We start from the raw sequence: 14,871 nt of genomic DNA on the forward strand, positions 1-14,871 counted from the left end.
AATAAGTCTGAGGATAATGTGGTATTTGACATAACTTTTGGTACCCCTTTTGACGTAAAAAATATATTTCCAAAGATAGTCCCAGTAAAAATATATTCGAAAAGAATAAAGAAACATTGACAGTAACTGGTACTGAACCAGTAAAACTCTCATTTCAAAAAGTTCTGGTCCGATTAGCTTTGTCAACAAATGTGTTCCCCTACGTAAAAATCAAATTTGAACCATTCTATAGTAATGACTTTTAATTTTGATTCATTTATGTTTCAGAGTTAAGTGTGCAGTCTATTTTGTTGAACTAGTATACATTTTTGTTAAGAGGTCCATTTCGCTGAACTAGTACTTATTTTTGTTAAGAGGTCGACTGTAGCCCGCCTCCGGTTGCGGGATTTTCTCGTTGCATTGAACCATTTTATAGTAGTATCGGCTTTCGTCGAGTTGTTGTCTTGTTTTACACAATCCCCGTTTCCATAATCAATTCTATTAAGATTATAAAAATGAAAACTTATGGCCATGGTTATCTAGCTAATGAGGATAAGCCTAGGTCCATAGGTCATACTGTAATCAAAACTCCTTTAATATTATAAGTAACACGGACTCAGCACTGTGATTGTTTTCTAAGAATACTAGTTGAATAACAATTACGCCCATGTGTTCCTTTTAAAAGTACCAAAATAAATACTGACGGAAGTTTATATTATTAAACAAAAAATATTATCTTACATCGAGTACGTAGAAGTATAGAGATGTGGTATGATTGTTAATAAGACAACTATCCACCAGAGTTCAAATGAAGTGGATGTAAGTAATTAATAAAGGCAACTGTTCATCCTTTAACAATGAGAAAATCCCATTCTGTATAGTCGGCTATAAAAGGCCCTGGCATGTACCAATTCTAGATAAACTAAATACATATTGTTATATACATGTTATGCACTTTCATGGATCTACAAGCTGTCGACTATTGCATAGCCCAAGGTCATATTTTTCTCTGACTGTTTCAGTATGATGTCTTTGTTAGATGTTGGATGTGTATGATTGATAATTTAGTCTTAGATGCATGATTTTTTTAGTTGTGATTGGCTTTGAACTAGCTGTTGTTGGGATGTACAAGAACCCGTTCATATCCACTCTGTACTTTTTATACCCCCGTTTTAAAAAAGTGGGGGTAAACTGGTTTACCTCTGTCTGTCCGTTCATCCATCCGTCCATCCCGGCGTCAGTCACGTTTGTATGTATGTGCCTGTCCCAAATCAGGAGCCTGTGTTTCAGTAGTTGTCGTGTGTTGCTGTGTTACTTATTTGTTTCTCGTACATATGATATATATACTGTTCACAGGTTCATTGTATTGGAGACACTGCCACTTTTAACGTTTAATGCTAAAATGAGTCATATGTGACAAATCAGTGTCCTTTGTTGTCTGAAATTCTTGACGGTGATTCTTTAAGATATTTGACCATAGTAGAAAATTTGAAGAATCCGGAATTGTTAGGAATTTGTTTTTGGCCAGAACGGGGGGAAGTGTAGGGTTTCTTTTTTTTTTTTATATCGTACCATTTACCACCATCGACGCTGAATTCAATATGGTGTGCCATTTAGCTAGCTGGGCAACCGTAGCTCTTATGGTTTATTTTGACAATTTGCGGACCAGAGACTGTATATGATCTGTAAATTGTCAAAATATATCACAAGGATACGAGTTACGGTTCCATAGCTATACCTTAACATCGGCTACATCTTTAAATTTTTTATAAATAAGAATATTTTATGTCTTTCTCCAGAGAACAAAAATATTTGAGCGCTCTTTACAACTTGCTGTTCAGTGTGAGCCAAGACTCCGTGTTGAAGTCCGTACTTTGACATATATAAGACATATAATTGTTTACTTTTTTTAGAGATCTAGAGTTGTCTCATTCACAGCCTGTTTCTGGTAAAATAGTAGTTATTTTCTTTATGTTCGTAGCTTTATATTGTTTATTTTCATTTAAAATGAATGAATATTTCTTTTATTTTATACCTATCGAGAAGTTTAAGTTTTATATAAACACCCCGCATGTGCGTAAATGTAAACAAAGAATTGTGTGTGTAATTGCATAAAATTTCCATAATTGTCACTGTGTCAATGAAAAAGGTGTGTCATAGACTGTCAACTTCCAATCAAAGCCTGGTGACATAGTTCACTTTCCGATATTTAAAGGATCGACTGTTTGAAGCTCAGGTAAAACATGTCAACAAAAGAAAAAGGCGTATCGTAACGAGGTCACTCGCCTTTGTAGAGGTTCCAATCGTTTTCCAAAGTTATAATACCACGGCACTAATTTCATCTCTTTAGTTGGATATTTCCACAGTTCCAAATCATTTAAATGTATTTTTACTCGATTACTATCTTCATCAGTTAAATTTATTTACATACAATCTTGAATGGATGCCATTGTTATTACCGAGTTGTTTGCATGAGGTGCGGTCATGTGACTGATAAATGAATATTCATGACTAATTAGTGACGTATCTACCGATCTTTGCTTTTATGTCAATTTTGCAATGTGTCATGTAAGCTATTCATAGCCGTGATCGTCTAGTCGTTGGCATCGAAAGAAAAAACTGTGATATTAACAGCGCCAGGTTCAAGCCTAGTACCCGGAATGATTTTTTTTGTAATGTTTTTCTCTACCAAAATATTGTTTTTAATCTTAGAGGTATCTATATTTCATTTTTACTCTAATTAGTTATCAAAGGTACCAGGATTATAATTTAGTACGCCAGACGCGCGTTTCGTCTACATAAGACTCATCAGTGACGCTCATATCAAAATATTTATAAAGCCAAACAAGTAAAAAGTTGAAGAGCATTGAGGATCCAAAAGTCCAAAAAGTTGTGCTCTAAAATTGACGATTTTTTTTCTGGTTTCACCGTCAAAGAAGTAGTTTTACAGTCGTAGTTAATCGCACTTTTTTTTATAAGTGTTATGTGTACATGGATATTTATTTTATCAAGGAATTGTACTAGTAAGTAATATCTACAATTCCTTGATTTTATAGTGTTTATAATTTTCATTAGATAACAAAAAGACAGAAATACAGTTTATTGACATGCATTGACAGATATACGCTATAAGAGTGATATTTAAATAACAATTTATATCAGTACTCGTGGTCTAGTAGTATCATGCATATACTACAGACTTAACTGTCGAAAATACGCGCGAGTTCGAACCTATATTAGTCACTCGTTTTTGAGAGTTTTATATAAACACCCCGCATGTGCGTAAATGTAAACAAAGAATTGTGTGTGTAATTGCATAAAATTTCCATAATTGTCACTGTGTCAATGAAAAAGGTGTGTCATAGACTGTCAACTTCCAATCAAAGCCTGGTGACATAGTTCACTTTCCGATATTTAAAGGATCGACTGTTTGAAGCTCAGGTAAAACATGTCAACAAAAGAAAAAGGCGTATCGTAACGAGGTCACTCGCCTTTGTAGAGGTTCCGATCGTTTTCCAAAGTTATAATACCACGGCACTAATTTCATCTCTTTAGTTGGATATTTCCACAGTTCCAAATCATTTAAATGTATTTTTACTCGATTACTATCTTCATCAGTTAAATTTATTTACATACAATCTTGAATGGATGCCATTGTTATTACAGAGTTGTTTGCATGAGGTGCGGTCATGTGACTGATAAATGAATATTCATGACTAATTAGTGACGTATCTACCGATCTTTGCTTTTATGTCAATTTTGCAATGTGTCATGTAAGCTATTCATAGCCGTGATCGTCTAGTCGTTGGCATCGAAAGAAAAAACTGTGATATTAACAGCGCCAGGTTCAAGCCTAGTACCCGGAATGATTTTTTTTGTAATGTTTTTCTCTACCAAAATATTGTTTTTAATCTTAGAGGTATCTATATTTCATTTTTACTCTAATTAGTTATCAAAGGTACCAGGATTATAATTTAGTACGCCAGACGCGCGTTTCGTCTACATAAGACTCATCAGTGACGCTCATATCAAAATATTTATAAAGCCAAACAAGTAAAAAGTTGAAGAGCATTGAGGATCCAAAAGTCCAAAAAGTTGTGCTCTAAAATTGACGATTTTTTTTCTGGTTTCACCGTCAAAGAAGTAGTTTTACAGTCGTAGTTAATCGCACTTTTTTTTATAAGTGTTATGTGTACATGGATATTTATTTTATCAAGGAATTGTACTAGTAAGTAATATCTACAATTCCTTGATTTTATAGTGTTTATAATTTTCATTAGATAACAAAAAGACAGAAATACAGTTTATTGACATGCATTGACAGATATACGCTATAAGAGCGATATTTAAATAACAATTTATATCAGTACTCGTGGTCTAGTAGTATCATGCATATACTACAGACTTAACTGTCGAAAATACGCGCGAGTTCGAACCTATATTAGTCACTCGTTTTTGAGAGGATAAAATATCGTAAGTTAAAAGTTATGATATAAGTTATCTTAAGTTAACATGGTGGTCAGTGGATTCTTGAAAAATAATCCACCGTTAGAACAATAGACTGACGTCAGAGAAATGGGTTTAGCACTCCTAATTCATTGATCTTGTAAGATGTCTGACCCTTTAAAGTGACGGAATGTGAAATTTGGAAATTGAAACACGTTTTTGATAACAAAAGATAAGTCATAAACTTTGACATCTTGGTGATATGAACACAAATATGTAGACTGTATTAGGTTTCTAACAAGAATCAGTTTTCTTACAAATGGGATTACGTGTTATTGATTTCGTGGTGTTTCTGTGTTGTGTGTCGTCTATAAGTTGTAAGTTATTATTATGTGATTTAGCTTTAGCAAATGGGCATTGGTATGAGTAAAAATCATACTGAATAGTAAGCTAAAAATTTCCTCGTAAAAAATGTAAAACACTTCAGACGAGAAAACTAGTAGCCTGATTTTATGTAAAAATAATAATCGAAAAATAAATAAGATATAAAGCAACAAACTAAACTTACTAAATAGCAGGATCCCAATTTCACTCTTTCATCAATTTTTTGACAAGGTATCAGACGCATAAAGCACACTTTTGAATATTCTGTTGGTATCTTTTTAAGTTAGACCCTCTTTTTTTTTTGGGGGGGATACAAACGAAGAAGGTGAAATTTACCTTAAACGGAATCGGCAATTTTGTCCCATTTATTACCTGTTCATACATAACCATTGTTGTATTTTTAAGCTTTAGATTTTTGGTATAAATGTTTTAGATAATAAACTCGTCATAGTTACCAAGATTGAGGGCGTACCTGTAAAAAACAAATAAGAATTGAAATTTCCCAAAAATTACTTTAAAGCAGTACAACAACTACTTGTTGTGTTTGTTTAGAACAAATTTAATAACGATTGAACATGCCCTGTTAAATCAAGGTACTAACAAGATTGAATAACTATACGTTTTATACAAAATCCGCAGCGAATTATTGAAAGTAAAATTTCAAATTTAAGTTCATTTTATTCAAAAGAATTTATCAGTACAAAAGTATTAAAATCCTATCGCATAAAACTTTGATTGTTGTGTGAAAACTGGCTTATGCTGTTGTGAATTATTATGACACATTTATGTCTTGGGACGCCTGTTAGCCTGCTAACAAACTCAAGCGATTAACAAAAATCATTCATTCAGTAGAATATATATTCTCTAACTTACTCCATTTGTTGTATAATATATTAAGAATAACATTTCTCAATTTTATTTGAGCAATGAGAGAGGAAAAGAATATAATTTAATTATTTTCAAATCGTTGTGTATAGTGGCCCGAAGCATGACACCCCCTCTAAAAAAACACAAACAAATAACACAAACAAAAACAAAAACAAAAACAACACAGCAATAATTCATAAACAACAGTCCAAAAAGACGCACATATGAAACTGTCGACTGATCATTACAAAAAAAAGGGGAACTGTTTCAGATGCCGAAGAATGATAAACATTTCCTGCACCAAAAAAGAAACCCATCGTGTGATAATTTTAGAGCCAAAATTTATGAACATTCAAACTTTTACCTTGTGCATTTTAACTCCTATTTAGGCTGTAAAAGTGGATGGACACAAAATGGAAATAAATGTTACTTCTTCAGTCAGCAAGTCGAGCCATGGACAGATGCAATGGTAAGTAGAAGTACTGTTCTGACTAATTTTTGTTAGTCCAAGTTTTTTGTTTGTTTAGAATTCCAAAACGGTTTTCAATACAGACTTTAAATAAAGTATACCATTAAGGTGGGATGACATTAAACGCATAGCTTCATTATTACAGCACATACTTAACATTTGACTTTTTATTATTGCTTTATAATTCTTATCGTCTTTGCCATCTTCCTGCGAAATAAACAGGTGCAATTTCCGTCAAGTCGGGATGAATAGTAAAGAAGGATGTTATCTTATTACACGAGAAATATGCAATACAACTTTTCATTATTCAGAATAATACACATGTAACACAAAAACACGGAAAAGTTATTAACAGGGTTATTTGGAAATACACATTTTTTTCTGAGGTAATTCAAGTGAAAATGGTAAAAACAAGCCATAAGAATTATTTGTGACTTAATTTTTATTCTCTTACAACCAAATACGATTTCGATTTAATGCAAATGTTAATACTTCCCTATCTATGTTTAGAATTACGTGCTTTTGTTTTATTTACTGTTTATTTAAGAATAATGTATAAATCCGACAATGCAGAGAAGATCTTAACCAACTGTACAACACAAATGGATAATAATAAGAATTTTATTTGTTTTCTATTCAGAAATTTGCATAAAGAAATAAACCAATTCAAGTCATTTTAATGCCTAAACGTTTGAAAAGACAGTTTCCACAATATCAAAACTATACATTTTTGAAAGAGCCCGACATTAATGACATTATACTTTCCTGGATTTTATCTTATTTCTAAGTGTTTTTTTTATGGTTTAAAGTAAATACTTATATATATACTCTATTCAATATAGGAAAGTGATGAAGTTTGTTACATGCTTATTATCTTTAGAAGTAATCACTGGCCCAAATGTCGATTACGTCATTGTAAACAATTTTATCGAATATAACAAGTACTGTCACTTTGTTGAACATCCTGTTGACAACATATAAAAATGAAAACCATAAAACCTTGAAATAGAAACCGACACCTTTCTCCAAGCAAACATGATTCATGTCGAAAATAAAATTCCAATATCTAGCAGGAGAGAAGGAACCGAAATTGAAAAATATGGTAAAATATAAGGGAAGAACGATCACTTTTGTTGTTAAGCTCTAAACATTCAAACTTATCACATCTCTAACAAATTGAATGACATAATGATATACATCCACCGGAATATAGGTCTTTCATTTTCTTGAAAGACAATATCACTGTCTGAAAACAAAGACTAAAACTAGATATAAACAGAATCATGTGTTTGTGCGTCACTCTTTAGTTCTACACATGTTATGTGGATTAAACAGGTTATATAAGCTTTCTTAAATACAAATGTCACTTGATAGGAGATCCAGATCACGCTGCAATTCGTTTATGCGTTCTATAAAAAAATGTAATTATTTTTTTTCAGTTAGTGTGTCGTGTGTTTGATTCAAAGCTAGCTGAGCCGATGACTTCACAAGATTCTCATTTTTTGATTAGTCACAGTCAGCACGTGGGTTTGTATTTCCTAAGATTGCAATGAAAACTCAGTCGAATCTAGAGTTCATGATATTTTAGACATGAAGATAAAATTGATATTGATTGCAGATTGGCTTAATTATCAGCATAAAGGATCGTAAGATGCAGAAATAATTATTTGTACATCAAAACAAGTGACAACTCTTCGACAGATCAATCCATATGAACATATATATATATTTACTAAACTCAGTCATAGGTTTAAAACCCTCTTGAAAATATAAAAATATTTTTCCAACTTTGCAGGAGGAAACTTTTGGATTGGAATATCAGATATAATTGATGAAGACCGATGGATATACTCAACCGGACAAACACCGATAAAAGTTAATCATTTTCAACCGGGACAACCTAATGACCATACCGCTGCAAATTGTGTGGCGTTGTGGGCTGCTTACCATGGATACTGGGAAGACGAAAACTGCCGTACTAGCCATCCGTTCATTTGTGAGACAGATAATGAGTAAGTTTAATTCAGAAAGAAAACCCCTCCCCAAATTTTTGGGACACGAAACGTTCCTAAAACGAACAAAAACTTCTTTTTTTACTTAAAGACAAATAAAAATACTACTTATGTCCAACAAACGTGAAATGTATTTAACTTGTTTTGCTTCAAACGATCATACGTGTCGTAGAACAAAACACTTTACCCGCGGTTAATGTTTGAATAAGTATTAGATACTATACAAAGGTAACAAAGAAACAGTCCGGTAACAACCGTTGCCGGATAGTTTTTTCTGCAAGAGTAGTCAGGTCAAGGTTCGAGGCGATAGCCGAGGACCCTGACCTGACTACAAGTGCAGAAAAACTATACGGCAGGTTGTTTCCGGCCTGTTTTTTGTTACTTTTGTTTTGTATCTGACTTGTACGACGTTCAAGAAAGTAGTAGTAAATTTTGCAAGACTGAAAATTTGAGAATATTAAATAGCCATAAAGCAGTAAATGTAAGTTATTGTATAAACACATTTTTTTTCATATCCCTTCAACCAAGAGATTTTTTTCAAAAAACAAATTAGGAATCTAAAGATGTCAAAACCCATTTCAAGTAAAAAATGAATTTAGTACACATTTGAGACTGTGTAAAATGTAACTTCGTAAAAATAAATAATATATTGAAGAAATATTTTAGTGGTAAGTACGCAAACGTTTGTTTTTTATGTGAAAACATGTTTCACACGAACACTTTTTATATATAGAATCAATCGTGCATTGGTGAGTTGATAGGGATTTTATCTTTTGATAAGATTTGATCATTATTTACAAATTTTCCTGTCTTTTTTATTGAGATATACACGTCGGTATCATTATTTCTTTACTTTCAACATTGTCCAAAATACTATTCATATCAATATATTGAAGAAACAAAATATTGACCGATTATTTTGTTTCGTAAAAGGGGGTAAGTTCTGAGTATATTAACTATTTACTTTTTCAACGCAATCACCCAAATATTTTTGTTTTAAATAAGCACTGATTTATATACGGTATTCGGAAAATCAGGAATCATGATCAAAATATCTTTTTTCAGGAGAAAACCATCCCCTTTTTTGAAGTTAAATGCCTAATTCTTTAATGTACTGATATGAATAATATTTTACAGGAAATGTTTGAAAAAAAATATTGATGCTAATGTTAATATCTTATTTAAAAAAAAAAGACAGGAAATATGTCGGTGAAACAAAAAGTTCAAATCTAATCGAAAGATAAAGTGCCCATGAACTCACTGATCATGCACGAGTGATTCTATTCATAAAAAGTGTCCGTGTCACAAGTAAAAAGAGTCCATGTATCATCTAAAAAGAGTCCGTGTAACACCCGTTAATGTACTGTTTCTCTATAGCTCTGCGGGGGGCAAAATCGTACAAAACATTTTGATAGGGTTTGTTTTAAAAATTACCCAAATCTAAAAAGAAAAAACAATTAAAAAAGAATAAATAAATAATTAACTTAAAATCGGTACTGATTATCATTGTGTATATTGTGTTTAGTTATAAAACAAAATGGATTAAAAAATGTAAATTTTATATTCAGAAGTAAAACAAAAGTATAGGCAGTGAAATCAAAACATTCATTGTGAGATATGAAGGGCGATGCCCTTGTGAAATATGATTTTTCTCGGGTGAACAAATCTTCATATTTCCCTCAGGCACAGGAAATAAATGTATAGTATTAACTCTAACGGGCATTTTTATATGTAGTCTTTTTTCTATTTGTAGATCGTCAGGGTCACAAGTAATTGGTTGATAATTTGCTGGTATACATAAAGATACAGATAATTTAAAAAACATTATGCTTGCATTATACAATGTTTTTCTCATCTTCAATAGCCAAAAGAGGGTGAAAGAACCAGAGGATCATTCTAACTCATAGATCTAAATTTAAACTGACAAAAACTATGGCCAAAAAAGAAAAAAGACAAACCGACAAATAATAGAAGAAACGACACAACATAGAAAACTAAAAACTTAGCAACACGAACTCCACCAAAAACTGGGGGTGATTTAATGTGCTCCGGACATGTAAGCAGACCCTGCTCCACATGTGGCACCCGTCGTGTTGCTCATATTATTACAAACCCGGTAAATAGTCTGCTCCGGTAGGTCACATTCGTGAAAGGGATCGGGATTGTAGTTACGACATAAGAAAAATATCCGATATCATCTGTTTCACGGATATACCATAACGGCCAACCGTGATGGCTTCTGTAAAATTTACGAAGAGATGATGTCAACTTCACCATTTGGAACTCTTTGTTTATAAGCTTCCTTGTGGGCAGCAATCCTCTATCAAGGAAGCATGATATGAAATACAAGCCCTGAAATATCGTATCGATGGGAAGATATATACTAGTACTCCGTATGCATGCGCTGTTGGAATGTTGCTACATAAAAACGAAAAGTTTACAATTTGGAAGCTGAAATCTACTCTTTTGTCGTAAAGTTTTGTTTTCAACCGAACCTAATTGTCTTTTTCTAGATGTAAGTCAAGATTTAAGACAAACTTGACTGTATCTGTTGTATCCCTTATCTCTAGCTCGATAGGATAGATGCGTTCAACATAGTCGTCAAATTTAGTGAGAGAACATTATCTCTATACAATGTAGCGGAAAGTAAAGTGAAAGGACATTTCTAAATTCTTTTGTTTCTTCTTAGGAAGTTCCTGTATGAAATAAGCCCCATAAGAATAAAAGAACATGTCGGTTAGAAGAGAGACGCAATTGGTTCCCATGGGAATGCCGATTGTATGTTGAAAAACATGTCCTCCAAATGTAACAAATATGTTGTCAATCAAGAAATCAAGCATCTTGATATTGTCAGTTTCAGAGACTTTTTTGTTGAATCAGATCAGAGTGATTCTTTTCAAAGTAGGATGTATCCCTCCCTAAGATAAGATACTAGTATCTTCGGTGTTAATTTTTTTTTATTGAACAAAGCAATACCAATTATTTCAATGTTTTTTTTATTTTGGAAATGGTGAAAACTTGTGTAAAGTGTAAAAAAGTCAAATGTTGTAATACTATTGCAAGATGAAAGAGTCTTATATTGTATGTACTCTACAAGATCTTTGGAATTATTAAGTATCAACATCTGATTTACTCCGCCTCTAGAATAGGAAGTTCTACAATTACTTTAAAGCCCGGCATTGATTGTTGATACAGTTGATGTTAATAATTTAGACAGAAGAATCGTGTAGTACTTGTTAGACCCAGCAAAATTCCGTTGTTTGTAAAGACACTTATATACTTAGGTATCCAATACATTGAAGGAAGATCTAGTTCTTCATCTTTTGTTGAAATTCAAAAGGAATATAGAACAGACCTATGATTTTCCAGGATTTCCTCTTTGGTAAGAGTCGTAGGGTTTTATGTTGAGTATCCAAGTGAATTGTCAATACCTAATTCATTTATCAAGCAGTTTTGCAATGAGATTTACACACACACATGATGTTGTTTGTGTCTTTATCTGCGGGGACAACATCATATTTGGTCAGATGTAGGACAAGTGTTTTGCAACAGTTGGGTTTTGAAAGATTGATGGGCTATTTTATTTCAGTAACTGATTTAGCATGGAAAATTGATATACATGTACCCATTGAGTTTCTTAATTATGATTTGTATCAACGACCTCAAATCCTTAATCCATTCGGAAAGAGTATCTACGATCCAATACCCTCCTCTCCACTGTTTGTGATAATAATGTTGCGCAATCTATCGGTTTATCAAAAGCACGCCTATTCCAAATACATTATTCTTGACCAATGGAAGCACTTGAACCCTTTTCATTGTGGAGGTGTAAAACGGTAACTTTTAGAGGTTACAAACTTCGTGAAGAAAAAAACCGAAAATATGCATTGACATTCCAACAAGAAACATAACCAGGAACTTCAATGAGTTGATTAGGAACTTTAAAATTGTCAATAAACATCGTTTTAAGACGTGTTGCTCAATCAGCACGGGACAATTTCTACATTTACACGTGGTCATCTTAAAGGCGCGTTTTGATTTGATGCAGCCAGCTACGACTGCAACCAGTTTTAACCATAACCTTGTGTCTCCGGAATTCTAGCTTATTTCGCCAACGGCGGAGAGGAGACAGGATTGGATCGTAACTCTTATACGAATATGTGGTTTTCTGTCAATTAATTTCTTGAAAATCTTGCGTCTATATACAGTATACCTAAACATCAAAACAATCAATACAAATAATGATATATAGTCGGGTCGTCAGGGTGTTTAATAGAATACCAATCTAAAGTTCGTATAACGATTCTTTTTTCAGTAACTGATGGGATAAAAAAAACTTCACTGGTATCCGCACTTTCATACATATATATTGGTTCTCTATTTATCCATTTCTTTTCGTATCATCATTTATGATCAGCTCTTTAAATAGATATAAAAAAAAAATGAAAATAACACGTTACAAATTTAATGCGGCCGATCCGCTTCTATGGATTTAGCTTCATCAGAAACGCGCAAAGCAGAATATTTGAAAGCCAAGGATGCATAAGGACCAAAAATGATGACGTTCTATAAAACAAAAAGGACACACAAAATAACAAATCAATCTAACGCCAACATCCTGGGGGAGCAGACACCTCATCATTTTTTAATTTTAAAATTTATAAACGGGCAATTTTATAAACTTTGCTCTAAATCATGTCAGTACCGAAGTACTGACTACTGAGCTGAAGATACCCTGTGTTCGGGGACTGATAATCCATCAGCAGAGGTATCGACTCAGTGCTTTAGTAACTGAAAACAACAAAATAAAAAGAGGAAAAATAAAGAAAACAGTAGTATACCGGTGTTCAAAAGTGATAAATCGCATGGTAAAAACAAATCTGGGTTGCAAACTGAAACCGAGGGAAACTCATCAACTTAAACATGTTAAAGAAGAAAACAACTGGACGAAATCAGACACATAGGCCTTTTAAAGCATGTTTAAAAAAACCCAGTTGTAGGCATAACACAAGTTATGTTCTTCTCATATATGTTATAATAGTATGATACTAAACCCCTAACGGGAGAGATTGTGCATGATTTTCATATGATGAAGACATAATCTTTTAATCAGTTTAATTGAAGTCTGGAGCTGGCATGTCAGTTAACTGTTAGTAGTTATGCGTTTACTTTTCTACATTGGCTAAATGTATAGGGGCAGGGTTGAGATCTCATAATCATGTTTAACCCCGCCGCAATTTTGCGCCTGTCCCAAGTTAGGAGCCTCTGGCCTTTGTTAGTCTTTGTTGAGAACGTTAAATATCGCAGCAGTACCTTTTTGTAAACGTTATGTCTTTTCCGGAAAATTTGACAGTTGACGATTTAACGTAACAAAACTCCGCCAACATGTGGCGGATGAATAACAGCTTTGTTTTCTAGCTTGTTATGAATCTTATATTTCCTAAGATACTTGTACTTACATGCTTTATATTGTTGAATCGGTGTCGAGTCTTATGACATTTTGCTTGCTTTCTGTTTAATCCGATATTTATGTACGTACTGACAGTGATCTACATGATTAACCTTGAACTGTTACGGTCTATTTTCGTGCACGCAACGTTATTGTGTGATTAGGCTTATAAAAAGGGGGTTTCCCGTTGAAAACATATATTATGATTGAATTTGAACCGATCTTAAAAGATTCCAAGAGGTAATAACACATAAACGAAATTACATTCAACCGTTTCTTGTGTATATTTCGGAGTTTAGTATGACGTCCATTATCACTGTACTAGTATACATATTTTTTAAGGGGCCAGCTGAAGGACGCCTACGGTTGCGGGAGTTTCTCGCTACATTAAAGACCCACTGGTGGCCTTCGGCTGTTGTCTGGTCTATGGTCGGGTTGTGGTCGCTATGGCACATTCCCCATTTCCTTTATCAATTTTATTCCTCTATTAATTATGTCGTCTCCACCAGATGCGTATTTCGACATTCAATGTCTTTTAGTGGGTTATCCTAAAATGTGCACCACAGGTTTTTTTAATAGACAGAAAAAAAATCCAGTTATTTCTTATAATTTAAGTCTAAATTCCATAAACCAGAGTAAACCATGCAAAAATGCTGATAACTTCACGGTCAAATGACTAAATTTTGTCTCCGAGCTGATAAACAAAACAACGTCAGCCAATAAGAAGACGCGTTACATCCAACATTAAATTATTCAGTATATAATGTTTAGGATTTAGAATTTGAAATAAACAGACATCATGTTTTAATTTTTTTCACAATCAATCTTGCGAATGATTTCCGTTACATGTTGCCATTACTCATTATTAGACTAGTTGACGAAGAGTTTAACGTATTGTATTGGTACTAATATATTGTTGAGTGTGACCAGGCCTCCGAATCATTCAAACAGACCTTGTGTACTTTCAAACCATCAAACTGCTGTCTAAAGTATATGTTAACGTACATGAACTAAATATTTCATCACAAAACTTATTAAGAAGCAATAGATAAGACCGAAAGGCCGACCTTTTTTTGTATAGAATCCAATCTGCAGGTGTAACTCAACATTTTCTTCTGAAACAAGAAACTGCCTGTACCAAATCAGAAATATGACAGTTGGTTAAACTCGAGCATTTGATTTTAGGTTTTAGGGTTATGGCAAAAGAAATCGAACTAGCAGTATTTGGAACTGAATTCAACATTCAATGAGGACTTTGATGTATT

General features: G+C 33.2%; 1 protein-coding gene across 1 annotated transcript; it reads left to right on the forward strand.

The window, feature by feature from the left end:
- Positions 1-4,677: 4,677 nt before the first annotated feature.
- Positions 4,678-10,000, forward strand: LOC143044890 (asialoglycoprotein receptor 1-like). Its single transcript, XM_076217116.1, has 5 exons — positions 4,678-4,802; positions 6,066-6,145; positions 7,585-7,672; positions 7,941-8,157; positions 9,911-10,000. Exons 1-5 carry the CDS (start codon positions 4,745-4,747, stop codon positions 9,936-9,938), a joined length of 471 nt encoding a protein of 156 aa, XP_076073231.1. The 5' UTR covers positions 4,678-4,744; the 3' UTR covers positions 9,939-10,000.
- Positions 10,001-14,871: the final 4,871 nt, after the last annotated feature.

This window comes from Mytilus galloprovincialis, chromosome 9 (assembly GCF_965363235.1).
Source record: "Mytilus galloprovincialis chromosome 9, xbMytGall1.hap1.1, whole genome shotgun sequence".
Lineage (NCBI taxonomy): Eukaryota > Metazoa > Mollusca > Bivalvia > Mytilida > Mytilidae > Mytilus > Mytilus galloprovincialis.

Bases quoted from the DNA above. Each gene is read 5' to 3' on its own strand.
- LOC143044890 (XM_076217116.1), top strand. From the start codon at position 4,745: ATGGGATTACGTGTTATTGATTTCGTGGTGTTTCTGTGTTGTGTGTCG. The intron at 4,803-6,065 runs GTAAGTTATTAT...ACTCCTATTTAG, and splicing joins TTGTGTGTCGTCTATAAGTT to GCTGTAAAAGTGGATGGACA. The intron at 6,146-7,584 runs GTAAGTAGAAGT...ATTTTTTTTCAG, and splicing joins AGCCATGGACAGATGCAATG to TTAGTGTGTCGTGTGTTTGA.